The sequence below is a fragment of the Oncorhynchus tshawytscha genome, linkage group LG34 (assembly GCF_018296145.1).
Source record: "Oncorhynchus tshawytscha isolate Ot180627B linkage group LG34, Otsh_v2.0, whole genome shotgun sequence".
In the NCBI taxonomy this organism is placed as follows: domain Eukaryota; kingdom Metazoa; phylum Chordata; class Actinopteri; order Salmoniformes; family Salmonidae; genus Oncorhynchus; species Oncorhynchus tshawytscha.
The window spans coordinates 10864426-10892187 of record NC_056462.1 but is presented as its reverse complement, the minus strand read 5'-3'; the positions used below and the strand labels follow the sequence as shown (position 1 = coordinate 10892187).

Below are 27762 nucleotides of genomic sequence, written 5' to 3'. Positions count from 1 at the left end.
GCTCCCAGGCAGACTAAAGTGCCACTGACACGGCCTGCAACGGAAACATGCGGTCTCTCCTTCACTGCAGCCGAAGTGAGTAAGACATTTAAACGTGTTAACCCTCGCAAGGCTGCAGGCCCAGACGGCATCCCCAGCCGCGCCCTCAGAGCATGCGCAGACCAGCTGGCCGGTGTGTTATGGACATATTCAATCAATCCCTATACCAGTCTGCTGTTCCCACATGCCTCAAGAGGGCCACCATTGTTCCTGTTCCCAAGAAAGCTAAGGTAACTGAGCTAAACGACTACCGCCCCGTAGCACTCACATCCGTCATCATGAAGTGCTTTGAGAGACTAGTCAAGGACCATATCACCTCCACCCTACCTGACACCCTTGACCCACTCCAATTTGCTTACCGCCCAAATAGGTCCACAGACGATGCAATCTCAACCACACTGCACACTGCCCTAACCCATCTGGACAAGAGGAATACCTATGTGAGAATGCTGGTCATCGACTACAGCTCGGCATTCAACACCATAGTACCCTCCAAGCTCGTCATCAAGCTTGAGACCCTGGGTCTCGACCCCGCCCTGTGCAACTGGGTACTGGACTTCCTGACGGGCCACCCCAGGTGGTGAGGGTAGGCAACAACATCTCCTCCCCGCTGATCCTCAACACTGGGGCCCCACAAGGGTGCGTTCTGAGCCCTCTCCTGTACTCCCTGTTCACCCACGACTGCGTCGCCATGCACGCCTCCAACTCAATCATCAAGTTTGCGGACGACACAACAGTGGTAGGCTTGATTACCAACAACGACGAGACGGCCTACAGGGAGGAGGTGAGGGCCCTCGGGGTGTGGTGTCAGGAAAATAACCTCACACTCAACGTCAACAAAACTAAGGAGATGATTGTGGACTTCAGGAAACAGCAGAGGGAACACCCCCCCATCCACATCGATGGAACAGTAGTGGAGAGGGTAGCAAGTTTTAAGTTCCTCGGCATACACATCACAGACAAACTGAATTGGTCCACTCACACAGACAGCATCGTGAGGAAGGCGCAGCAGCGCCTCTTCAACCTCAGGAGGCTGAAGAAATTCGGCTTGTCACCAAAAGCACTCACAAACTTCTACAGATGCACAATCGAGAGCATCCTGGCGGGCTGTATCACCGCCTGGTATGGCAACTGCACCGCCCTCAACCGTAAGGCTCTCCAGAGGGTAGTGAGGTCTGCACAACGCATCACCGGGGGCAAACTACCTGCCCTCCAGGACACCTACACCACCCGATGCTACAGGAAGGCCATAAAGATCATCAAGGACATCAACCACCCGAGCCACTGCCTGTTCACCCCGCTGTCATCCAGAAGGCGAGGTCAGTACAGGTGCATCAAAGCTGGGACCGAGAGACTGAAAAACAGCTTCTATCTCAAGGCCATCAGACTGTTAAACAGCCACCACTAACATTGAGTGGCTACTGCCAACACACTGTCAATGACACTGACTCTACTCCAGCCACTTTAATCATGGGAATTGATGGGAAATGATGTAAATATATCACTAGCCACTTTAAACAATGCTACCTTATATAATGTTACTTACCCTACATTGTTCATCTCATATGCATACGTTGATACTGTACTCTATATCATCGACTGCATCCTTATGTAATACATGTATCACTAGCCACTTTAACTATGCCACTTGGTTTACATACTTATCTCATATGTATATACTGTACTCGATATCATCTACTGTACTCGATATCATCTACTGTATCTTGCCTATGCTGCTCTGTACCATCACTCATTCATATATCCTTATGTACATATTCTTTATCCCCTTACACTGTGTATGACAGTAGTTTTTTTTTTTTTTGGAATTGTTAGTTAGATTACTTGCTCGTTATTACTGCATTGTCGGAACTAGAAGCACAAGCATTTCGCTACACTCGCATTAACATCTGCTAACCATGTGTATGTGACAAATAAAATTTGATTTGATTTGATTTGACATTAACAATGTCTACACTGTATTTCTGATCAATTTTATGTTATTTTAATGGACCAAAAATTAGCTTTTCTTTCAAAAACAAGGACATTTCTAAGTGACCCCAAACTTTTGAAAGGTAGTGTATATATTTGGGAGCAGTGTAAAGGTGAGTTGACATTCCCCCTTTCTCTTTTATACTGGATATTTTTCCATCTCCTGTGAAAAGTTTGGATGCGTGTAAAACCCCCCTTCGTTTTTATAATATTATATGCCCAAGGGGAGCAATTATGGTGCCTGTAACTATTTAAAACAAGTTCCTGTTTTGTCTTATAAAAATTTGATTAGAATTATTCGCTGACTTTTCATGTCCTGGACAATCAAAAACAGCACATGTAGAAATGACCTGAATTGCATGCTGCAGTTGCACACTTCTACAATTTATCTTATTAAAATCTAACATTAACCACGGCTAACCTTATGCCTAACCTTAATTTTTCTTGTTTTGCTTTTTGGCCTTAATATTAATGAATGTTTATGACATGGCCATTTTGGCTTTGTGGCTGTGGTAACTATTGACAAACGGGGTCATAGCTTCGACACACCTACAACTTTATTCATCAAAACCCATCCCTTTTGAGCCACCACCGGCTACTGCGCTCATAATTCAGGCTGTAAAAATAGCTCTATTTCTGATACACAATCTCACTGCCAGCACTAAGATTTACCATTGTATTAGGTCTGTAAAAAAATGAAGCCCTGAATCTCAGTATCAGTATATTTCATTCTGAGAACAGACTTCTTTTCCCCTGAAAGAACATTGTTGGCAAGAATAAAGTATAAAATAATGAATTACTTTATTCCATTTATATCAATTCGGTAAGGTAATATTAAATTGTCTTTGTTCTAGCATAGGTTTGCTGTCTCTATAAAAACAGGAATTTACACAAGACTGTTTCAAATGACAAGTTAATGAGGGGTAGGTGGTTAATTACCCTCTTAAACTCTTACTACAAGACACTTCACATGATAACTATACTATGTCAGCTAAAGAATGGTTCCCAGATCTCCCCTGCGCACATCTCAAGCCACACTGCTACGATTTCTCCCCATTGTGGACACTCCTATGTCTGATAAGGTTATTCAGGAAGGAGAAGCTCTTGTAACATAGTTTACACTTGGAAGGGCCTCTCATTGGTGTGAACGGTCTGGTGCTTCTTCACATAGTCCGCTTCAGTAAAGAGCTTTCCATACGTGGGGCAGGCGTACGGCTTGTCGGCGTTGGAACTAATGCTCGGCCTCCCACGTTGTAACCCAATGACACCAGAGGAGGTAGAAGCAGGAGCCACCACCCTCAGGTGGTTAGTCTTTGAGCTCCCTCTAGCCATTGTTTGGGTGTTGTTGGGATTGTATGATAGGAATGCCCATACTGACCCTCTGTATTGGTGGGGTAACCATGAGGTAACCGAGGAAGGCTAGAACCAGGTCCAGGCCTTCTATGAACCCAGTCAACAGGCATTAGACAATACTCTGAAGGAAAATACATATTTGCTGACTACCACCATGGGGGGTCTCACACCACTCTCTGTGAAGTTTGAAGCCCAGGGTGACCTGCTCTGTTCATCATAGGAACAGAAGGGTCTATCTCCATCAGCCCCAAGCCCTGCTCCATCCCTGCACTGAGACTGGAGCCTCTGTCCACTGGTTGTGTTCCGTGTGGTGGTGGAGTTGTAGGGCAGCTCAGCCACGAAGTGACAATTCTTATCAACTGCATGCAAGAATTTCCTCTGTGTTGATCTCACCAACCCCCATTGTCTCACCTCTGAGAAGCAGAGGTTACATCCTGTAGGTCTGATATCTGATTGGAGGTTCAATTTACAGTAATACTATTGGTCAACCACTTCATTTTTGAATCCAAACAACTCAGAAGCTTATAAAAGGGTCTTAGAACAATGAATCTTTCTCTTATGTTCCTGAATTGCTGTGGTGAGATACCTATACTAGTGTGTTCTCTCTGACCATGCTTAGAATAATGACTTGTAATGCTTGTTGATGCTTTGTTACTTAAGCTTTATGCCTTGTAGGTGAATCCATTCAAGTGAAGTAATACTTGAATTTAGAACTCCATTCTCATGACCATTCCTTGAACTCAGTCAGCTAAAGGCATAATTCTTGATTGCACATGGTGAACATTTTTAATAGGCTAACTTATTAGTCTTATTACGAGTTGCATGTGAGGTATTTATCATAAATACTCTATATACACGTCAAATATTACTGCCCACTACACAGTCTCTGTCCATCGTGGTTCAGTCCCAGTTACGACCCGGGAAGGCACGGCTCCTAATCCAGGGTCCTGATCTGGGGCCAGGGTTTGTGACCAGCTGCTTCAGAGGGTCAGTCTCTCCCACCAGCAACACCGGATATCAGCAGGTTCTCATGGACTGCAGACTGTAAACACAAATTGTACAGAAGAACATAAAGGTTTATATAATAAACTTTACTGTAGACACAGAAACATGATATTATAAAATGTCAAGCCCATCTCTAACACTATGATTCAGGTACCTAACAATATGGAGCCATCTGAGTTTTATTTATTTTTTAAACAATCCATATTTGTTGATTGAAGAATTAAGTATAATGTTTTGGTTAGACTCATTAGGAAAACCCAGTCATGCAATGATAGAAAAATAACCAAGTCAGTCAGCATGAAGTCAATTTTGAATTTAATTTCAACAAAATGGTCATACACTCACATAACGTGAAGTACAATACTTTTATTTCACAAAACAATACGTGATAAGTAGAATAACTTCTCACACACTTGACCTTTTCTGTAAATCTGGTACCCTCACTTTGATAAAAATTAAGTTTAGAATACTTTGGAAAAGGTTCAACATTACATTACACACACCTTCACTCGTTTATGTCAAGTAAACATGAATTAAGGCACAATCATTTCCTCATTATAAAACACCATCAAACAGGGCAAAGTTGTCACTTCATCAGTGAAGCATTTTTACAGACACCATCACATCAACCATCACCATATCATCTACTGCCTCATCACTCATTCTTTCCTTAGTTCACCTCACCCAGTTCCCTCTATATCCAAAACCAACAGAATTAACTATAAACAAACTATATAGTTCTACATGACATATTACTATACATGGTCCCTGTGCATTTTCTGCTGGTGTATCCTGAGGTAGCTCCTCTCTGAGAACCTCTTCTCGCAGTGTATACAGGCGAATGGCCTCTCTCCCGTGTGGATCTTTAGGTGCATCTTTAGCTGGTGCTGGTGGGAGAACCTCTTCTCACACTGGGGGCAGCTGTAGGGTTTCTCCCCTGTGTGGACTCTTTGGTGCCTCTTCAGGTGGGACGATCGGGAAAAACGGGCCCGACACAGTTGGCAGCCGAACGGTTTCTCTCCCGTGTGCATCCTCTGGTGGATCTCCACCTGTTGGGGGAAACTAAAGGATTTCCCACAGAACGAACACCGGAAGCGCTTCTCTTTGGCGCTGCCACCTTTACTGATTCTGTCTCTACTATGGTCATTTGTCAATGAGCTTGTGTAGCCATTTAGTGTTGAGGAACTTGCATTGTCTGAGGTCTGGTTTAACATTAGGAGAGTGTGAGGAGGATTAAGGCCAGGGAGTGTCTGTGTTGTCGCAGGGTCCATATGCCAGTTGATAGAGCCTATAGAAGACAGGCTGAAGGCAGCACCTGTTAGTGGGGTAACCTGAGGCGCCATCAGTCTCTCTGAATCACAACTATAGGAGCAGGACGGATCATTGCTAGCCAAGTCAATGTCTGTTCTCTCTAGCCGCATACGGACACCTCCCCGTCCATGCAGACCAACTCTACGCATCGCCCTGATCTCAGCCAGTCTGTTGTCATGGAGACTAAGTTCAGTTGTTGTTTTGTGTTCGACTGTTTGTTTCTGGTTAGCAGTGTTGATCCCCAGCCCAGAGTTGAGGATGCTGTCCCATCCACTGACCTCCACTATGTCGCCTCTGGTCCTGGCCTGCTCAGTGATGTTATTCCCCAGGTCCTTGGCTGCACCGGTCTGGGAATCCAAGATGGCCACCCAGTCTCCTCTGTTAGCCTCCAGCCAACCACCTGCAGGAAGAGTTTACAAAAGACTTTTCAAACATGGCAGAGAAAATGTAACGTTATGACTATAGCTACGGTTCCCTGAAGGAGGGAAATGAGGTACATCATACTACGGGGAGTCGGTTGAAGGATCTACAATCACGCCTGAGAAGGTCAATAAAGTCTGTGCCTAGCTGGAAGCCCCGCCTTCCACAGATAAGCGTGAGACTCAGATTCATTACTTTAATTTAATAACGCTTTTCACCAAGCTCTGGAACAGGCGGCACGGGGCCAAACAGGTGTTCTACCTCATTTCGCTCCTTCAGGGAACAACTGTTATAGTCTTGACATTACGTTTCTTTTCAGTCAGTCAACGTCTTTCCAGGGAGTTTGCATGCAGTATGTGGCAATGCGCACACAGACTGTTCCGAGCAAGGGCCGCCAGTTCCAAGCCGAGACAAACTATACTATAACCGCATGATCACAACCCCGGCTAAGCCATCGTCATCTTGATCGATTTCTTACTCATTACTCCAGCAAACTGAAGAATAAGGAACTGTTTGATTAGGAAACTTATAACAAATAACTTCCGTACACAACGTCCAGGGGGTGAGCACGCTCTGCCACTATGGGACAGTTTAGTTGGTGCAACGTAAGAGTCTCGTTTTCCAATTATTTGTTTTAGTAGCTTGAATCATTCCTGTTCACAAGATGAAGAGCGGGATAGTTGAAGGAATGCCTTGTCAAGGCTGATTGTAGATCCTTCAACCGAAGTCGCAAGAGTGCGACTCCACCATAGTGTGTTGAACCGAAGTTGACTGACTAAGGGGACTCATTAAATGTTTTGAGTGAATTACCTGGTCAAGGTTATACATTGTGTTTTTGTATGTAAACATAAGTCGAGGACATTATCACATTTATACAACGGGTTACCAACATATTCAAATAACAATTCACATATTTTCATAACTTTTTTTATTTGGATCAATTTATTCATACATTTCATCCTTCCACAAGACAGTCCCGACACATCTGGGGTTGCTATCCAAGCCGGCTGGTCGTTCGTTCTATTGGTTCGGTTGCTAGAGACGTGACCCAGTCGTTTGTTCTAAATGTTCCATTGCCATACTGGCTGGCAACGTTGTTATCCCTTGCTTGCTAGCTTGTTAGCCAACTATGGCTAATTTACAGTCAAGTCAAACAGTGCAGGCAGGATAACAACAGTAGTTGTATTTGCATTTGTTTATGCTGTCTTTTAGTGACATTTATTTGGATACATCCATAACAATGAGCTAATGAGGCACGATTTCGCCTGGCATAGAAAATGTGCTCACTCTAGTTAAAAAAGTATGAAATAATGATTTCGACTAGCTGAGAAACACTGCCTGCCTGTCTCTCGTCCCGACTCGTTCATTACTATGGGACAGTTGGTGATAGAATTTGAATATTGAAACAATATTCAAGGTTTATACAAATCTCCGCTGTTGAAAACTAAATGTTAGTCTAAAAGAAATGTGAGATAATGTCTAGATGCTTTTTATGGTGGAGATCAAGTTTATAACTTCCCTGCCTGGGCTGATGAGACAGTGGATTGCGCAGTCAGATGGAACAGACTAAATAGGCATTTTAACGTCATAGAATTAGCCGGTAGTAACTTGTGGAATAGACACAGTCTAGAAGAAAGAATAATAACCAGGTGCATCATTATTCCCATTGAAGATATATTACTGTATGTAGGCTATATGTATTTCTCTCTTACCTTGCTCCCCCATCTTTAGTCCACTCAGCAGATCAATACTATCTGGTCCATCTTCTATTGTCTCCTCTTTGACCAGCAGCAGATCAGGCTTCCCATCCTCCATGTCTACTGACTGTAAGAGATACAGAGTGAGAGGATGTTGGATCAAGAAATCTGATATGAGCCCCCTGCTATGGAACATCTTCTGATTGGGTAATGAGGGATTGCTATGAGTACTATACAAACATGTTAGTTGATTTTATACTAAGCAAATGTGTTAATTGATTTGATTACTTGACACTCTTTAAAATGGTTTGATAATTGAAAAGGCATGGTCCCAAACCTCAGACAAAATTAACTAAGACCTGGGCATGTATCCACAAAGAGTAGAAGTGTTGATCTAGGATCAGGTCCCGTATCCACAAAGCATCTCAGAACAGGTCCTAGGAATTCTGCTAAAACAAATTTAAGACAAAAATAACTCCCAGCTCAGAGTAGGTTTTAGGATAGCAGGTCCAATTTAGGCATCTTTTTGAACAACGTGATATTGCGCTCCAAAGGGATAACTTGAAATAGCATAATGTAGGTCATTAAAAAAAATCGATAGAAAAACATGTTTATTTATTTGCCTATTTGTCATAAGTATTTAGGCATATCATGTGAAATAGGAACTCATGTGAAATCATTGTCAAAGGCACAAGAGATACTGCTGCATGTAGATTTAGATTATTTATGGATCGATCTTATAGAATTATCAAAACATTTGATCAAAGCAATTGCATGTGACGCAGGAACCACCAACTCGCTGCATTTTTCTATTATCAAGACAATTGCTGGTAACTCTTAACTGGCTAGGACAGCTCATGAGGTGTTCTAAATATCTGTCTACTAGGTGTGACTAAAGAGGCTTCATGCATAGATTTTATTTTTACCCATAAGAGTAGAATGTTTCTATTCTCAGCACTTACGACCAATTTTCTCCTCTGAGACGCTTTGTGAATACGGGCCCAGGTCACCTGTCTACATAGTCCTATTCATTATGATCAAAAACTGATCCTAGATCAGCACTCCTACTCTGAGAGGCTTCGTGGATATGGGCCCTGACCTAATACCATTCAGACAGTAGTTTACAGTGGACTCACCTCAGTGAGACTGTGTGTGTTCCTGTGCTGCTCAGCTGGTGCCTCTTTAGGTGCAGGAGGAGGTGTAGTCTGGTTGTCTATGACCATGTTCCCCTCAGGGTTCCCCAGACTCTCCCCAGACCCCTCCTCCTTCACCAGCAGCACATCTGGACCCTCCTCCTCCTGGAAGTGAGAAGTGATACAGATTACACAGACACACTCCTTCAGGTACGTGCGCACACAGATAATAAACACTTTAAGCAGAGTGTTTACCCATCCTTATGCTTATAAAGTGCTGTCAGTGTATGCAGAATAGGGTGAGATCAGATGTGATGTATGCTAAAAGAATCAATGAAACTCCTAGAATGCCCAAGAACACAAAGGTAACTTCCCTAAATGACTACAGACCCGAAGCACTCACGTCCATAGCCATGAAGTGCTTTGAAAGGTTGGTAATGGCTCACATCAACACCATTATCCCAGAAACCCTAGACCCACTCAAATTTGCATACCGCCCAAACAGATCCACAGATGATGCAATCTCTATTGCACTCCACACTGTCCTTTCCCACCTGGACAAAAGGAACACCTATGTGAGAATGCTATTCATTGACTACAGCTCAGCGTTCAACACCATAGTACCCTCAAAGCTCATCACTAGGCTAAGGAACCTGGGACTAAACACCTCCCTCTGCAACTGGATCCTGGACTTCCTGACGGGCCACCCCCAGGTGGTGAGGGTAGGTAGCAACACATCTGCCACGCTGATCCTCAACACTGGAGCTCCCCAGGGGTACATGCTCAGTCCCCTCCTGTACACCCTGTTCACCCACGACTGCATGGCCAGGCACGACTTCAACAACATCATTAAGTTTGCAGACGACACAACAGTGGTAGGCCTGATTACCGACAACGACGAGACCGCCTAGGGAGGGAGGTCAGAGACCTGGCCAGGTGGTGCCATAATAACAACCTATCACTCAACATAACCAAGACTAAGGAGATGATTGTGGACTACAGGAAAAGGAGGACCGAGCACGCCCCCATTCTCATCGACGGGGCTGTAGTGCAGCAGGTTGAGAGCTTCAAGTTCCTTGGTGTCCACATCAACAACAAACTAGAATGGTCCAAACACACCAAGACAGTTGTGAAGAGGGCACGACAACAAAGCCTATTTTCCCCCTCAGGAAACTAAAAAGATTTGGCATGGGTCCTGAGATCCTCAAAAGGTTCTACAGCTGCAACATCAAGAGCATCCTGACTGGTTTCATCACTGCCTGGTACGGAAATTGCTCGGCCTCTGACCGCAAGGCACTACAGAGGGTAGTGTGTACGGCCCAGTACATCACTGGGGCTAAGCTGCCTGCCATCCAGGACCTCTACACCAGGTGGTGTCAGAGGAAGGCCCTAAAAATTGTCAAAGACCCCAGCCACGACTGTTCTCTATACTACCGCATGACAAGCGGTACCGGAGTAGGATAAGGATAGGATAAAAAGGCTTCTCAACAGTTTTTACCCCCAAGCCATAAGACTCCTGAACAGGTAATCAAATGGCTACCTGGTCTATCTGCATTGTATCCCACCCGCCAACCCCTCTTTTACGCTACTGCTACTCTCTGTTCATCATATATGCATAGCCACTTTAACCATATCTACATGTACATACTACCTCAATCAGCCTGACTAACCGGTGTCTGTATGTAGCCTCGCTACTGTATATAGCCTGTCTTTTTACTGTTGTTTTAAAACTTTACCTATTGTTCACCTAATACCTTTTTTGCACTATTGGTTAAAACCTGTAAGTAAGCATTTCCCTGTAAGGTCTACTACACCTGTTGTATTCGGCATTGTGACAAACTTTGATTTGACAACATTTTGTTGTGTTACAGCCTGAATTCAAAATGGATCAAATATTTTTTCCCTCAACCATCTACACACAATACCCCATTAGTACTGCACGGTACACCGAAATCTCAGAACTTTTTTGACACACACAAAAAAATAATAAACAGTCCGGCACTACAATTTGTTACGTCCGGTACTTCTGTCAAATGTGTCTCACGTGATCGAGAGGATCAAGTCAGCACAGCCTCATTATAGCGCAAAGAGCCTCGTCCACTTATTCATTGCTAAAGTGCATTAACTTATGCTGCACAGAAGTTAACACACTTGAATAATGCACCATGGCATGTAGAAATGTTGAAACTGTTCATTACAGTTCACAAAACAATGTCTAAACACGTTTACAATGCAAGATGATACTTACACTCGTTTCTAACATGGAAGTTCAGCATTCCTGAACAGTACCATCACAAAAGTCAGAATAAATGTATATTTAACTTACTTTACCTGTTGTCCTCTGATTTTGTCCTTATGTAGGAGGTAATCTGAGACAAAATATCCACAGGGAAGAGTTATTAGCCCGACTTTCAGTATGCTGGTTTATGGTTGGTATTACCGGTTTTTCATTTCAATACAGATGCAAATTTGCACATGACAAACACTTGCACAATATGGCCGAGCCTAACCGAACCACATCTGATTGCGAGGAGACTATGTTCGGTTACATTCAGCTATTGTTGACATATTGTTCATCAGGTGCAATGTGTTAAGAGATTGAAAATACAATTCATTTTATTCAATATTCTGGCTTGTAGAGACTACTGCATCTTTTGTAGGGCGACTTCAGTCAGACTGATAAGCCATGGAGTAACCATGGTAACAATCTGATGTTTAGACAAGGTAGTGTCCAACTTTAATTAAGATACATTTCCTTGCTAGCTTACAGCTGAATTCACTACCCTAGTTCTTTGTTTGTGATATGCAAACCATGATGCAAAATATGCTGATTTCAAAGATGAGTGTCACCAAAAACGTTATTAAATTCACTTTGTCTCTCTCGCCAACAAAAACAAATGAACTTGTCTTCCGTCCTTTGCCTCCCATCTGGTTTTCACTCGATTTCATAGCAACAAACTCAGATTCCAGCCACATTCTGCCTCGCGAATGACATTAATTCCTTAGACAGTGCACACTTTTATAAAAGAAGAGTGCTTCTTCTATACAAATGTTGTTAAATCAGTACAATAAAATAATTATCTTAGCAGTTGCCAATAAAATAAGTCCTAAATGGAAAGGAAAATACAGGCATTCACCTATATGTGAATAGACTTAGGCTACATCTTGATTAACCCAGTGTATCAATACAGATTTTCCATTCAAATAAATTATTACCATTACGTTGTTTTCTAGTTAGATTGTTTTTTTTATTTTATATTATACAATTTGAATATAATTGTATAATTGATTCAATTAATGCATACATGGCTCTCTCTAAAAAACAAATACATGCACATCCCTGAGTCAATACATGTTAAAATAATGTACCGAGTCTCACACCTGGACTGTACAATACTTCCACATTTATTTTAAAATGTCTTCAAGCTCTGTCAAGTTGGTTGTTGATCATTAATCAACAGGTGGGTCTAATCCTGGACGCTGATTGTTTAAAACCGCATTCCAGGCTGTGTCTATTTCACAAATTACCACCAGCTAAAACTATGACGTTTAAAATGCCTATTTACGCTGTTCCATCTCACTGCGCAATCCACTGTCTCATCAGCCCAGCCAGACAATTTAGAAACTTGATCTCCACTGTAAAAAGCATCTAACCATTACCTTCCATTTCTTTTAGACTAGCAATTGGTTTTCAATAGCGGAGATTTTTATAAACCTTGCTGTCTGTCTCTGACATTTGCAACATTGTTTCAGTATTGAAATTCGATCTCCAGCCATCCCATAGTAATGAACAAGTAGGGGTCGGGAGTCAAGATGAGACAGGCAGGGAGCTTTACTCAGCCAGTCGAAATCATGAATCAGCATATTTCTTATGGGTATATAGTGTACAAAGAAATGCCAATAGAAAACAGGTAAAACTAAACAAGGTGCAGCTAGTTTGCAGTCTTTCCAGCTTCAGTTTGAAGTGATTGTGTTAGCTGTGTTGTTGGCTAGCTCCTCTGAACAAGTGAGCACATTTTCTATGCCAGGTGAAATCGCGCATCATGAGCTCATTGTTATGGATGATTCCAAATAAATGTCACTAAAAGACAGCTTATGCAAATTAAGCTACTTTGTTGTTATGCTGGCTGCATTGTTTGATGTGACTAAGTTAGCCGTAGTTGGCTAGCTAGCAAGCAAGAGATGATAACGTTGAAAATATGAAGAGTGGTAGGTGATGTGGTATTGGATTTGCCACAAACATAACGCTTTGTATTAAGGGCATACAGTTTTTTTTTAAATTGCCACATTTTTTGCAGTTTTAATTTAGTCCCATATTAGAAACAGGATGCATGTTTTGGAAAATATTTGGATTCTGTACAGGATTTTTTATTTTTACTCTGTCATTTAGGTTAGTATTGTGGAATAACTACAATGTTGTTAATCCATCCTCAGTTCTCCTATCCCAGCCATTAAACTATAACTGTATTAAAGTCACCATTGGCCTCATGATGAAATCCCGAAGAGGTTTCCTTCCTCTCCAGCAACTGAGTTAGGAAGGATGCATGTATCTTTGCAGTGACTGGGTGTATTGATACATCATCCAAACTTGACCACGCTCAAAGGGATATTCAATGTTTTTTACCCTTCTACCAATAGGTGCCCTTCTTTGCAAGGCATGGAAAACCTCCCAGGTTTTTGTGGTTGAATCTGTGTTTGAAGTTCACTGCTCGACTGAGTGACCTTACAGATAATTGTACTGGGTACAGAGAAGAGGTAGTCATTCAAAAACCATGTTAAAATCTATTATTGAGCATAGAGTGAGCATGCAACTTACATGTCTTGTTAAGGTTTACTCCTGAATGTATTTAGGCTTGCCATAAGAAAGGGTTTGAATACTTATTGAATCAAGACATTTCAGCTTTTCATTTTTAATTCATTTTTAAAAATGTCAACATAATTCCACTTTGACATTATGGAGTATTGTGTGTAGGCCAGTGACACAATCTCAATTTAAGCAATTTTAAATTCAGTCTAACACAACAAAATGAGGAAAAAGTGAAGGGGTGAGAATACTTGCTGAAGGCATTGTACCTGTCTCAACAAAAACTCTGCATGAACTTGATAAACTGCATTCATTTTCTCATAAAGTGTCTTGAGAAAAAATTTAGTTGAATGGAAGTAATGAAATAGGCATTTGTGACCATCATATAGCCTACACAGTACAAACACTATGTAACAGACTTTTTAGGCTTTTATATATTTATATATATATATATATATATATCTCTCACACAACGTTTGGATGCAATATTCTACCCAGGAATATTCAACACTGAAATATGTTACCCTTGTTATTACAAATGCACCCGTGGATCTTTTCTGCTGACAACACTGAAAAGTAATCTTTGTGTTTAATGCAGGGTTTGATGTAAAGGTCAGAAGCTATCTTGTGGAACGGTTACTTTCTATGTTATAGAGTGAATGGTTTTTCAACTGGTGTATCCTGAGGTAGCTCCTCTCTGAGAACCTCTTGCTGCCGTACGTACATGTGAACAACCTTTCTCTCATGTGGACCTTCAGGTGTATCTTCAGCGGGTTCTGGTGGGAGAACCTCTTCTCACACTATGGCAGCTGTAGAGTTCTCTCCTGTGTGGACCCTCTGGTGCCTCTTCAGGCTGTACGAGTGGGAGAAGCGCATATGACACTGGGTACAGCTGAAGGGTTTCACCCCTGTGTGGACCCTCTGGTGGATCTTAAGGTTGCCAGCCTGGGCGAAGCGCATGTGACACTGGGTACAGCTGAAGGGTTTCTCCCCTGTATGGACCCTCTGGTGGGTCTCTACGTTCTGGAGGCAGCTGAAGCCTTTGTTACAGGACATGCAGAGGAACCGTTTCTCTTTACCATTGCCTGATGTTGCTCCCCCTCCCTGAGCCTTGGCTCTTTGGTCCTTTGAGTTCAATACTTGATCGAAAACAAAGCGGCCGTGTGAATCGGAAGGCCCCATCGACGTGGACACACTGTCGCGATCCCTGAGAATGTGTAAAGGGGACTGGGTCGCAACATTTGGATTAGTGTCTAAGCTTTCCCTGTAATCTAAGACATCTCTACCTTGTGAGTGTCCTTCTCCTAATTGAGTCTTGTCTGCATTCAGTGTCAGAGGAACATCGTCCTCCATTTTCACAGTCACTTCGTCTACAACTATAACTACCCCTTTCTTATCTAGGCACCCTTCAGAGTATACACTACTACTGTACTGGTTCCAGTCCCCTTTAGACAGATCAGTCTGTCTCTCTAAACCCAAGTGTATGTTGACAGGTTCCATCTCTGTAGTGTAGAAACAAGACAGATCATCAACACCAGTGTCTAACGTATCACCATCTCCACGGGAATTAACCGTCCTCTGGTGAAATACCGGTAAATACTCGGAGTCATTAGCAGGAGGACAGCCCAGTCTCCCCTGCCCTAGTCTCTCTGGGTCTGATCTGTGGTCAGATCCTGTGTGTAAGAGCCTGTGTGTTAAAGTCTTGGTGTCTGTCTCTGACTTGAGGAATGCGTTCGGCGTTCCACTGACCTCCATGATGCTACGTTGGGTATTGGGCGGCGCTGGGGCGGTGGTGGTAGGGACCTCCGTGGCTACATGGGGCGCTCCAGTCTGGATCTCTCTGCTGTGTCGTGGGTCCTCCTCTCTTTCAGATCTCTCCTGCTTGACCCCAGGACCAGCAGCCTCTGCATCTACAGACTGACACAAGAAGAGAGGTTATTACCTGTGCATGAGTTGAATTGGATAACAATGTCATAGGGAAGTCTCACAAGCTCTACTTTCATCCCTTCGCTATATCGGCATTGAACATGTCACCCTCCCTAGCAGAGGGAGTGACCTTGACAATTTATTATTAAAATTAGAGGCCGCCTGGATCGTTTTTGCTATCCATTGTAAATAATGTTTGTAAGCCTATGTTGCCAAATTACACTACATCAAAAGTATGTGAACACCCCTTCAAATTTGTGATTTGGCTATTTCAGCCAAACCCGTTTCTGATAGGTGTATAGAATCAAGCACAAGGCCATACAATCTCTATAGGCAAACATTGGCAGTAGAATGGCCCGTACTGAGCTCAGTGACTTTCAACGGGGCACCGTCATAGGATACCACCTTTCCAACAAGTTAGTTCGTAAACTTTCTGCCCTGCTATAGCTGCCCCGGGTCAACTGTAAGTGCTGTTATTGTGAAGTGGAAATGTCTAGGAGCAACAACGGCTCAGCCGCGAAGTGGTAGGCCACACAAGCTCACAGAACTGGACCGCCGAGTGCTCAAGCTCGTTGCGCGTAATAATCGTCTGTTCTAGGCTGTAACACTCAATACCTGCATCTGGAAGCAACGTCGGCACAAGAACTGTTTGTCGGGAGCTCCATGAAATGGGTTTCCACACAAGCGGCAGGGTAGCCTAGTGGTTAGAGCGTTGGACTATTAACCGGAAGGTTGCAAGTTCAAACCCCCGAGCTGACAAGGTACAAATCTGTCGTTCTGCCCCTGAACAGGCAGGTAATCCACTGTTCCTAGGCTGTCATTGAAAATAAGAATTTGTTCTAACTGACTTGCCTAGTTAAATAAAGGTTAAAAAAAAACTAAAAAAGCCTAAGGTCACAATGCTGAATGCCAAGCGTCAGCTGGAGTGGTGTAAGGCTCACCACCATTGGACTCTGGAGCAGTAGAAAAGCGTTCTTTGGAGTGATGAATCACGCTTCACCATCTGGCAGTCAAACAGAAGAATCTGGGTTTGGCGGATGCCAGCAGAATGCTACCTGCCCGAGTGCATAGTGCCAACTGTAAAGTTTGGTGGAGGAATAATAATGGTCTGGGGCTGTTTTTCATGGTTTGGGCTAGGCCCCTTAGTTCTGGTGAAGGGAAATCTTAACGCTACAGTATATAATGACATTCTACATTATTCTTTGCTTCCAACTTTTGTGGCAACAGTTTGGGGATGGCCCTTCCCTGACTCAGCATGACAATGCCCCTGTGCACAAAGCGTAGTCCATGCGGAAATGGTTTGTCGAGATTGGTGTGGAAGAACTCGACTGGCCTGCACAGAGCCCTGACCTCAATACCATTTTACACCTTTGAAATTAACTGGAACGCCGACTGTGAGCCAGGCCTAATCACCCAACATCACTAATGCTCATGGCTGAATAGAAGTAAGTCCCTGCAGCAATGTTCCAACATCTAGTGGAAAGTCTTCCCGGAAGAGTGGAGGCTGTTATAGCAGCAAAGGGGGGACCAACTCCATATTAATGCCCATGATTTTGGAATGAAATGTTCAACAAGCAGGTGTCCACATACTTTTGTAGTTTATATCTATGATCATATGTAATCCATTCATGCTTTATAAAAATCATGTTTTATTTATATCTGTAAATTAACCAATGAAATCAAACCACAGCCGGCTACGATTACAGAAACTTGCGTGTGTCCTTTCAAACTCTAAACTAGTGACCTGCACTGTCATTATGAAGACAGCTTGGCTGTTGAAACGTTACAAAATTATTGCATCTGAGCTCCTAGTGTGTGCGGCAGTCCTTTTCTTTTTCAAGTCTCACAATCTCCGTCCGCTATGACAGATAAATTAAGATGTACATGTAAGTAGTCATTCTGAAATAAACTGGCTACATTTGTTGGACTGTCATTTTTATGTAACACTATTACACTAACCTCTATCACAATAATGTTCTTGGTTGAGGTTCCACTCCTCTCATCAGTGATTGGTTGGTCATCTCGCCATGTATTGTGTCCCACTGGCTTCACAAAGCTCCTGTGGCCTTCAGTGAGATGTCCTTCACCTGAGAGAGTCACTGGGGGAAAAGAGGTGGTTAGGTTAGCTACTGTCAATGCTCAGTGGTATATTGTACACTATTGACACTGTCTAGAATTGACAAGGATGTAAGGTAACACTTTACATAACTTCTTAATATACTATTTATAGATCGATTGATTATGTTCCATGCATCATATTGTTTTCAATTAGTACATAATAGGAAATGCTGTAAATTAAGAATCTGGTTAGAATATGATATTTTATCTTTATGATAGATAGTTAAGAAATCAGGGGAATTATTGCATCCTATGCAAAAACTGACCAAGACCCAATTTTGGTTAACACATCTAGTCACACATGGCAGATGGGAAAGGGGCGACAGGCTGCGTCTTCTGCTAAATGTACCTCTTGCCATTCCTCTGTATCGGTCGAGGATCTTGGCACTACTGGGACGACTGGTGAGGACGCGCTCTTGCGTTGTCCTCTCTGCGCGCTCCCGTGACACCTTCAGTTCCAGTAGCTGTAGTTTCCTCCGCAATGCCCTGTTTTCTTTCTGGCTTTGAGTTATTTCCAAACGAAACACTGCATAGTCGTCGTCTACGAGTTTGCAGATTTCTGCTACGGCTGCATTCGCTAGCACCTCCATGATGGAGGCTATTTGAGTGTGAAAAACCATACAGTTAGCCATCGTTAGCTAGCTAACAGTAGATAACATATATCAAACAAGTCCCGTCTCCAACGCGAACTAAACACTGCCTGGGGAAATAATGTGATGCTGTGCAGTAAAAGTAATCATATTTTGAGTTACATGATGTTAATAAACGTCTAAATAACGACAATAAAACGCTAACGTGGAAATTATTATAGGTCAATGTTCATTTCCGTATAAACTGAAAAGAAAGGATCTTATTTGTTGTCGTCATAGCTCATAGGGTGTGGTTAAATGAAACATTTGTGTACTGTTTTTTTTTAATAAGAGGGTTAAAATTTAGTAAGCCTCTAGACTTCTGATCCTTTGTAATGGTTATGCCTAAATATGTAAGTTCTTCTTTTACTGGAATACCATAATATGAAGGTGTCACACAATCTTTGACAGCCATGAGTTCACATTTCTTAATGTTAAGATATAGACCAGACGCTTTGGAAAAGGATTGAAAGAAACTAAATCAATGGCTACAGAGGGACTTATCTTTAAAAGGTAGAGTCCTAATAACCAAGGCTGAAGGTATCTCTAGACTAACATATGGTGCTCTATCTTTATATCTTGACTGTAAAATAAGCAAGGAGATGGACCAGATGCTTTTCACATTTCTTTGGAGAAACCGTACCCATTACATTAGGAAAACTGTTGTAATGAACACTTATGAGAATGGTGGACTGAATTTTCTGGATTTTACTACTTTAAATAATACTTTCAAGATCAATTGGATAAAACAATTCCTAAGAAGACCCACTTCTGTCTGGAATTTTATTCCTCATCATGTCTTCTCTACTTTTGGTGGCCTTAACTTCATGTTGTTTTGCAATTATAATATTGACAAAGTTCCAGTGAAACTTTCTGCTTTTCATCGGCAGGTTTTCTTGTCATGGTCCTTAATTTATAAACACAATTTTTCTCCACACAGATATTATATATGGAATAATCGGGATATTGTATAAAAATACCTCTGTTTTTAGAATATTGGTTCAGAAATAATATCCTATTGGTGAGCCAACTGGTAAATGCAGAGGGTCTTTTACTCAGTTATAAAGAATTCTTATCACTTTACAAGGACCCTGTAACACCTAAAGATTTTGCAATTGTTTTAGATGCCATTCCCTCAGGTGTTGCTATGTTATTCAGGAACATGTCAAGACCTGACCCTCAGAGCCTACCTTCTATTGACCCTGTTGACTCATCAGTAGGAAAGATTTGTTTCTCTTTTGGTCCATTCAACAACAGAGCGATACGATCCTTGTTTCAGCAGGATGTTGTATCTATACCTTATGTCATGCCTTACTGGAATGGATTTATTGATAATATCTGTTGGAAAAAAGTTTGGATGTTGCCACACACATACCTACTTGTTAACAAAATTAAGGAAGTTTCCTTTAAAATTATTCATAAATATTATCCTGCCAACCACTATATGAAGAAGTTTAAGGAAAACATCAACTCCAATTGCTCCTTTTGTAATGACCACCCAGAAACAGTTGTGCATCTTTTTTGGCATTGTATGCATGTAAGAAAACTGTGGCAAGACATCAGTAGGTTTATAATTGAACACATTTATGAAGATTTTACACTATTGTGGAGAGATGTACTGTTTGGATTCTTTACATAAAATTACCGCTTATTTCTATTGTATGTAATTAATTTCATTATTCTTTTGGCCAAATTTCATATACACAAATGTAAATTTACAAACAGAAAACCACATTTTCGTACCCTACAAAAAGGATTTGAACTGTATTTTAAGACGGTTAAATGCTCTACTAACAAAAAAGCTGTTAGAATTGTAAGTATATGCATGTCCCTTAAGGTCCTTGTGTAATTGTAATGTGATATTGTACCCCCTAGCGCGATTGTCCATTGTTTGTAATCTATGTATGCTTGTGTTCCCTCATGTGCTTTTTGTATTGATTTGTTGTTAATAAAAAATAATAATAATTTAAAAAATAAAAAAAATAAACATTTGTGTACTGTTTGAATTACGGTACAACTTATATTACATACATCTCCTATGATCAATATCTTTCAAGATGACCGTAGACTTGTTTAGAAAGAACAGTGTGTTAGCAATAATAGAGTAGAAGAATAAGGTCATTATTTATTTACAACACCTCAGTAAGGTAAATATTCAACTATACTTGTCTTTGCCAAGATCCTTATGGTAATTATTACAATGCAATGCCTTGCATAAGCATTCAACCCCCATTAAACTTATACATTTTGTGTTACAACCTGGAATTGAAATGGATTTAATTGTAATTTGTCAACCGTTTATTGAAAATACTCTGTTAAAGTGGAACAAAAATTCTAAAATAGTTTGAAGATGAATTAAAACTAAGACACTAATATACCTTGATTACATAAGTATTCACACCCCTGAGTAAATACTTGTTAGAAACACCTTTGGTAGTGATTACCGTGTTGAGTCTTCTTGGGCAAGTCTCTTGAGAGCTTTGCACACCTGTAGACTATTGTGCAATATTTGCCCAATATTCTTTTAAATTCTTCAACCTCTGTCAAAGTGTTGGGGATCATGGCTAGACAGCAATTTACAGATCTTGCCCTCGATTTTCAAGCTGATTTAAGTAAAAAAATGTAACTTGGCCACTCAGGAACGTTCGTCTTCTTGGTAAGCAACGTAGATTTGGCTTTGTGTCGTATGTTATTATCCTGCTGAAAGGTGAATTCCTCTGAGTGTCTGTCTGGTGTAAGGCAGACTGAAGCAGGTTTTCCTCCAGAATTTTGTCTGTGCTAGCTCCATCCTTTTTCTTTTCGTCCTGAAAAATCCCAGCGTTTGCCGATGTCAATCATACCCATACCATGATGCAGCCACCACCATGCTTGAAAATAAGGAGGCAGTTACTCAGTCATGTGTTCTGTTGTATTTGCCCCAAACATAAGGCTTTGCATTTAGGCCAAAAAGTGTATTCCTTTACTGTGTTTTTTTGCATTATTACTTTAGTGCGTTGTTGCATAAAAGATGTATGTTTTGGAATATTTGTATTATTTTCATTCTGTCATTTAGGTGGAGTCAGTACAGTGTTGATCCATCCTCAATTCTCCCATCTCAGCCATTAAACTCACCAATGAGTTTTAAAATCACTGATAGCCTCATGGTAACATCCCTGAGCAGTTTCATTCCTGTCCTGCAGCTCAGTTCAGAAGGATGACTATCTTTGTGTCTGGGTGGTTTAAAACATAAACCATATTATATTATACCATTATTAACTTGACCATGCATAAAGAGACATTCCATTTCGGATGTGTTATTGTTACCCATCTACCAATCTCTGCCCTTCTTTGAGTCTTTTCGAAAAGCTCCCTGGTCTTCATAATTGAATCTGTGCTTGAAATGCAATACTTGACTGAGGGACCTTACATATGTTGTATGTATGTATGTATGGGGGACAGAGGAAGGGTACTGGGCGGTGCTGTCAACCCCTATTATTTTACAGAGTGAGTCCTTGTAACTTATGTGATTTGTCTATGTTACTCCTGAACTAATTTCGGCTTGCCTAAACAAAAGGTGTGAATAATTATGCAATGATTACTGTATATTTTAGTATCCAATTTTTATATTTAAAAAAAAATCTTCCACGTTGACAGAGTATTTTGATTAGATTGTTGATGAAAAATGATTATTAAATCCATTTAAATTTGTTCGTAACAAAATTAGGAAAAGCCTAAAGGGGGGTGAATGTTTAGTTGACCCCTTACATCGCTACAAGATACCACAAAAATATGCAGAATATTTTATGGTATTGTTAAATTCTGATATTAAAATACCAACACAACAGGGTAGAAGGAAGCATAACAGGGTAGAACTAACACCAATAATGAATACATGATATGAAATTAAATAACTTTTTACATATTTACTGAACAAAAATAAACGCAACATGCAAAAGTTTCAAAGATTTTACTGAGTTGTAGTTGATATAAGGAAATCATGGATCGGAAAACCAGTCAGTATCTGTTGTGACCACCATTTGCCTCATGCAGCGCAACACATCTCCTTTGCATAGAGTTGTTCAAGCTGTTGATTGTGGCCTGTGGAATGTTTTCCTACTCCTCTTTAATGGCGAAGTTGCTAGATATTGGCAGAAACTGGAACACGCTGTCGTACATGTTGATCCTGAGCATCCCAAACATGCTCAATGGGTGATGTGTCTGGTGAGTGTACAGGCCATGGAAGAACTGGGACATTTTCAGGTTCCAAGAATTGTGTACAGATCCTTACGACATGGGGCCGTGCATTATTATGCTGAAACATGACGTAAAGGCGACAGATGAATGGCACCACAATGGGCCTCAGGATCTCATCACAGTATCTCTGTGCATTCAAATTGCCACAGATAAAATACAATTGTGTTCGTTGTCCGTAGCTTATGCCTACCGCCACCATGGGGTACTCTGTTCACAACGTTGTCATCAGCAAACCACTCACCCACACGATGCCATAAACGTGGTCAGCGGTTGTGAGGCCGGTTGGACGTACTTCCAAATACTCGGAAACAACGTTGGAAGCGGCTTATGGTAGAGAAATTAACATTCAATTCTATGGCAACAGCTCTGGTGGACATTCCATCAAAAATTGTGACATCTCTGGCATTGTGTTGAGTGACAAAACTGTACATTTCAGAGTGGCCTTTTATTGTCCCCAGCACAAGGTGCAACTGTGTAATGATCATGCTGATTATCTTGGAAAAGGAGAAATGGTCAATAACTGGGATGTAAACATTTGTGCACAACATTTGTGCAAAATAAGCTTTTTGGGTGAATGGAACATTTCTGGGATCTTTTATTTCAGCTGATGAAACATGGGACAAACACTAAATGTTGCATTATATATTTTTGTTCCATGTATGAAATAGTTGAAAAACATAACACCTATAATAAGAATGAATATTGTGGATTAGTTTACTTTCTATTTATTTGAACATATAAAAAAACTTTTTTTTTTTTTTAAACATTGTCAACCGGAGTTTGTAAAACATGAAAATAGATTATATATTGTTGCTAGCCAATTACATTACTAATTACAATTATTTATTCACATTTCATTTCATGACAATTACTTACATGATGCTATGTAACTGTAATTAGTAACAAATGTATCTAAATATACATAAAATATATTCAAAGACAAATAAATATTGACATTAGTCGTATATGCCAACATTTCTAACAACATTTAACAACCATTAGGTGCATAATCCTAACAGGGTGGAACTTTGGGTGGAACCTTTACACCATTTTTTCCCCCAACAACAAATGATGACACTTCCTGAACGTGGTGCCATTGTGGGAAGGGGAATTCAGTTTTTCCTCTATATTCATTTAGCCATCTCCGCAAAAGATATGTACATTTGTTTTTATATTTTTGCAGAGACAAGCTTTTAAATGGATAGTTGTTGGCTCAATGACTGGAAGTTTACGGGAACAACTAGCATGTATTTGCGCAAACACTTATCGATGCATTCCCCCCATATAGGTTTACTGTCTCTCTGAAAACAGGCATTTACACAAGCCTGTTTCAAATGACAAGTTAACAAAGGGTTAATGAGGGGTATGTGGTTAATTACTCTCTTACCTCATGATAACTATATTTAATCTAAATAACAGTTTCCAGACATCCCCCTAAGTATGTCAAGTGATACGATTTCTCCCAATTGACAACTTTGTTCGATAAGGCTACTCCTGCTGTGCATACAGGGAAACTGCTTCTCCTGTGTGGACCTTCAGGTGCACCTTCATATTGTGGTGGTGGGAGAACCTCTTTGCACACTGGGGGCAGCTGTAGGGTTTCTCCCCTGTGTGGACCCTCTGGTGCCTCTTCAGGTTGGACGATCGGGAGAAACTGGCTGGGCACAGGTGGCAGCTGAACGCTTTCTCCCCCATGTGCATCCTCTGGTGGATCTCCACCTGTTTGGGGAAACTGAAGGATATCCCACAGAACGAACACGGGAAGCGCTTCTCTTTGGCGCTGCCACCTTTACTGATTCCATCTCTACTATTTTCATTTGTCAATGAGCTTGTGTAGCCATTTAGTGTTGAGGAACTGGCATTGTCCGAGGTCTGGTTTAACATTAGGAGAGTGTGAGGAGGATGAAGGCCAGGAAGTGTCTGTGTTGTCGCAGGGTCCATATTCCAGTTGATAGATCCTATAGAAGGCAGGCTGAAGGAAGCACCTGTTGGAGGGTTAACCTGAGTTGCCATCAGTCTCTCTGAATCACAACTATAGGAGCAGGACGGAGCATCGCTAGCCGAGTCTGTGTCTGTTCTCTTCAGACGCATACGGACACCTCCCAGTCCCCGCAGACCAATTCTACGCCTTGCCCTGGTCTCAGCCAGTCCTGGTCTCAGTTCAGTTGTTGTTTTGTGTTCTATTGTCTGTTTCTGGTTGTGATTAACAGTGTTGTTCCCCAGCCCAGAGTTGAGGACACTGTCCCATCCACAGACCTCCACTATGTCGCCTCTGGTCCTGGCCTGCTCAGTGATGATGTCCCCTGGGCCCTTGGTGGCACTGGTCTGGGTCTGGGAATCCAAGATGTTCACCCAGTCTCCTCTATTAGCCTCCAGCCAACCTGCAAGAAGTGGTTACAAAATACTTTCCAAACATTGCAGAGAAAACGTAACGTTATAACTAATGTTCCCTGAAGGAGGGAAACAAGGTACAACATACTATGGGGAGTCACACCCTTGCAACTTCGGTTAATCTACAATCACGCCTGGCAAGGTCAATGAAATCCACGCCTCGCTGGACACGCCGTCTTCCACAGGATTAATTCCTTCAATTGAATACCGCTTTCAGGGCTTGACATTAACTTTTTTAGCCACAAGTAGGACAGATTATTTACTTGTCCGAAAGCTCAAGTAACTTGTCCCCCACCCAGACCAACAGGAGTTGCCAGGGTCCCCGCCCTAAAGGGCAAATGATCTCCCCGAACCAAGGCAGCCTGGGTCAACGGAGAGCCCCAAGAATCAATGATAAACCCTCCCGGCGCACCCTCGCCAACGTGGGCTGAATCAGAACCACTGGTGAAAATGCATAAAGGAAGGTCAAAGGCCACTGGTCCGCCAGAGTCCGTTCCCAACGGGGCACTTGGGTCCCTCATGCAGAAAAAAAGACAATTCGCAAAGATCTATGTCGGCATTGCCGAACTGCTCCCATATCTGGGAAACCACCCAGGGGTATAGCAGATCCACCTGAGGTGAGGTAACCAGGAACATGCTACACCTGAAGTGAGAGCAAATGTGCACTGCTCCACCACAACAGGGAGCGAGCCGAGGTGAGGGGCCGCCCATGCCTGTTGATGTATTATATTTACATTTTTGTCATTTAGAACACGCTCTTATCCAGAGTGCCTTACAAGAGTGAAAGCACACATTTGTGTACTGTTTTCGTATTGGTCCCCCATGGGAATCAAACCAACAACCCTGGCATTGCAAGCACCATACTCTACCAACTGAGGCATCCCTGGTCATCCCTTAGATACTTAGTTTGTAATTTATGTCCAGCTATCCACAATAAAAATAAAAGTGGTTTAATTAATATAAGACATTTTAAATGGTTTATGTACTTAAGTATCAAAAGTAAATTTAAAAGTAAAAAATTTTACTTTTTAAAAGTACTGCTTAAGTAGAAATGTTTCCTATTTTGTTGCCTTACATGCTGGAATTAAATTTGTATCATTGGATTTACACAACATGCAAAATATTTTTGATTGTGAAACAAATAAGACAAAAAACAAAACTTGAGCGTGCATAACTATTCACCCCTCAAAGTCAATACTTTGTAGAGCCACCTTTTGCAGCAATTACAGTTGCAAGTCTCTTGGGGTATGTCTCTATAAGCTTGGCACATCTAGCCACTGGGATTTTTTCCCCATTCTTCAAGGCAAAACTGTTCCAGCTCCTTCAATTTGAATGGGTTCCGCTGGTGTACAGCAATCTTTAAGTCATACCAGAGATTCTCAATTGGATTGAGGTCTGGGCTTTGAGTAGGCCATTCCAAGACATGTAAATGTTTCCCCTTAAACCACTTGAGTGTTGCTTTAGTAGTATGCTTAGGGTCATTGTCCTGCTGGAAGGTGAACCTCCGTCCCAGTCTCAAATCTCTCGATTTGAGCAAATCTCTTCAATTCTGACCAGTTTCTCAGTCCCTGCCGGGGCTGCCGCCACCATGCTTCACTGCGGGGATGGTATTCTCGAGGTGATGAGAGGTGTTGGATTTGTACCAGATATAGTGTTTTCCTTGATGGCCAAAAAGCTCAATTTTAGTCTCATCTGACCAGAGTACCTTCTTCCATATATTTGAGGAGTCTCCCACATGCCTTTTGGCGAACACCAAACGTGTTTGCTTATTTGTTTCTTTAAGCAATGCCATTTTTTCTGGCGACTCTACCGTACAGCCCAGCTCTGTGGAGTGTACGGCTTAAAGTGGTCCTATGGGCAGATACTCCAATCTCCGCTGTGGAGCTTTGCAGCTCCTTCAGGGTTATCTTTGGTCTCTTTTAGCTCTGATTAATGCCCTCCTTGTCTGGTCTGTGAGTTTTGGTGGGCGGCCCTCTCTTGTCGGGTTTGTTGTGGTGCCATATTCTTTCCATTTTTAATATTGAATTTAATGGTGCTCCGTGGGATGTTCAAAGTTTCTGATATTTTTTTATAACTCAACCCTGATCTGTACTTCTCCACAACTTTGTCACTGACCTGTTTGGAGAGCTCCTTGGTCTTCATGGTGCCGCTTGCTTGGTGGTGCCCCTTGCTTTGTGTTGCAGACTCAGGGGCCTTTCAGAACAAGTGTACATATACTGAAATCATGTGACAGATCATGTGACACTTAGATTGCACACAGGTGGACTTTATTTAACTAATTATGTGACTTCTGAAGGTAATTGGTTGCATCAGATCTTATTTAGGGGCTTCATAGCAAAGGGGGTTAATACATATGCACGCACCACTTTTACGTTTAAAAAAATAAAAATAAACAAGTTATTTTTTCAATTTCAATTCACCAATTTGGACTATTTTGTGTATGTCCATTACATGAAATCCATTTAAATTACAGATTGTAATGCAACAAAATAGGAAAAACGCCAAGGGGGAAGAATAATTTTGTAAGGCACTGTATCTTTAATTTTACTCAAGTATGATAATTGAGTACTTTTTACACCACCGACAGCACATGCCGGCCCAACAAACACAGGAGGGCCTGAGCGCCAGTACACCATCAGAAGTTCCAGGTAATTGATAAGCCGGGCACTCTGTGACACCATCCATACTCCCCAAATTCAGTAACCCTCGCAGTC

At 41.7% G+C, this 27762-nt stretch overlaps 1 protein-coding gene across 4 annotated transcripts in view; it reads right to left on the bottom strand.

Moving 5' to 3' along the window:
* Positions 1-4684: 4684 nt before the first annotated feature.
* Positions 4685-27762, bottom strand: part of LOC112231927 (neurotrophin receptor-interacting factor homolog) — a 32425-nt gene continuing 9347 nt past the window's right edge. The window contains exons 1-6 of one of the 4 annotated variants that reach the window (XM_024398805.2): positions 18145-18658; positions 17637-17776; positions 15501-15668; positions 8951-9112; positions 7830-7941; positions 4685-6097 (exon numbers count right to left, since the gene is read on the bottom strand). In XM_024398805.2, coding sequence (XP_024254573.2) covers positions 5142-6097; positions 7830-7941; positions 8951-9112; positions 15501-15668; positions 17637-17776; positions 18145-18427 — 1821 coding nt within the window. In that variant the 5' untranslated portion in view covers positions 18428-18658 and the 3' untranslated portion in view covers positions 4685-5141. Of the gene's footprint in view, positions 6098-7829; positions 7942-8950; positions 9113-15500; positions 15669-17636; positions 17777-18144; positions 18659-23226; positions 25039-27762 lie in introns of those variants that run through there. The other 3 variants (XM_042311897.1, XM_042311896.1, XM_042311898.1) reach the window with 3 other exon arrangements.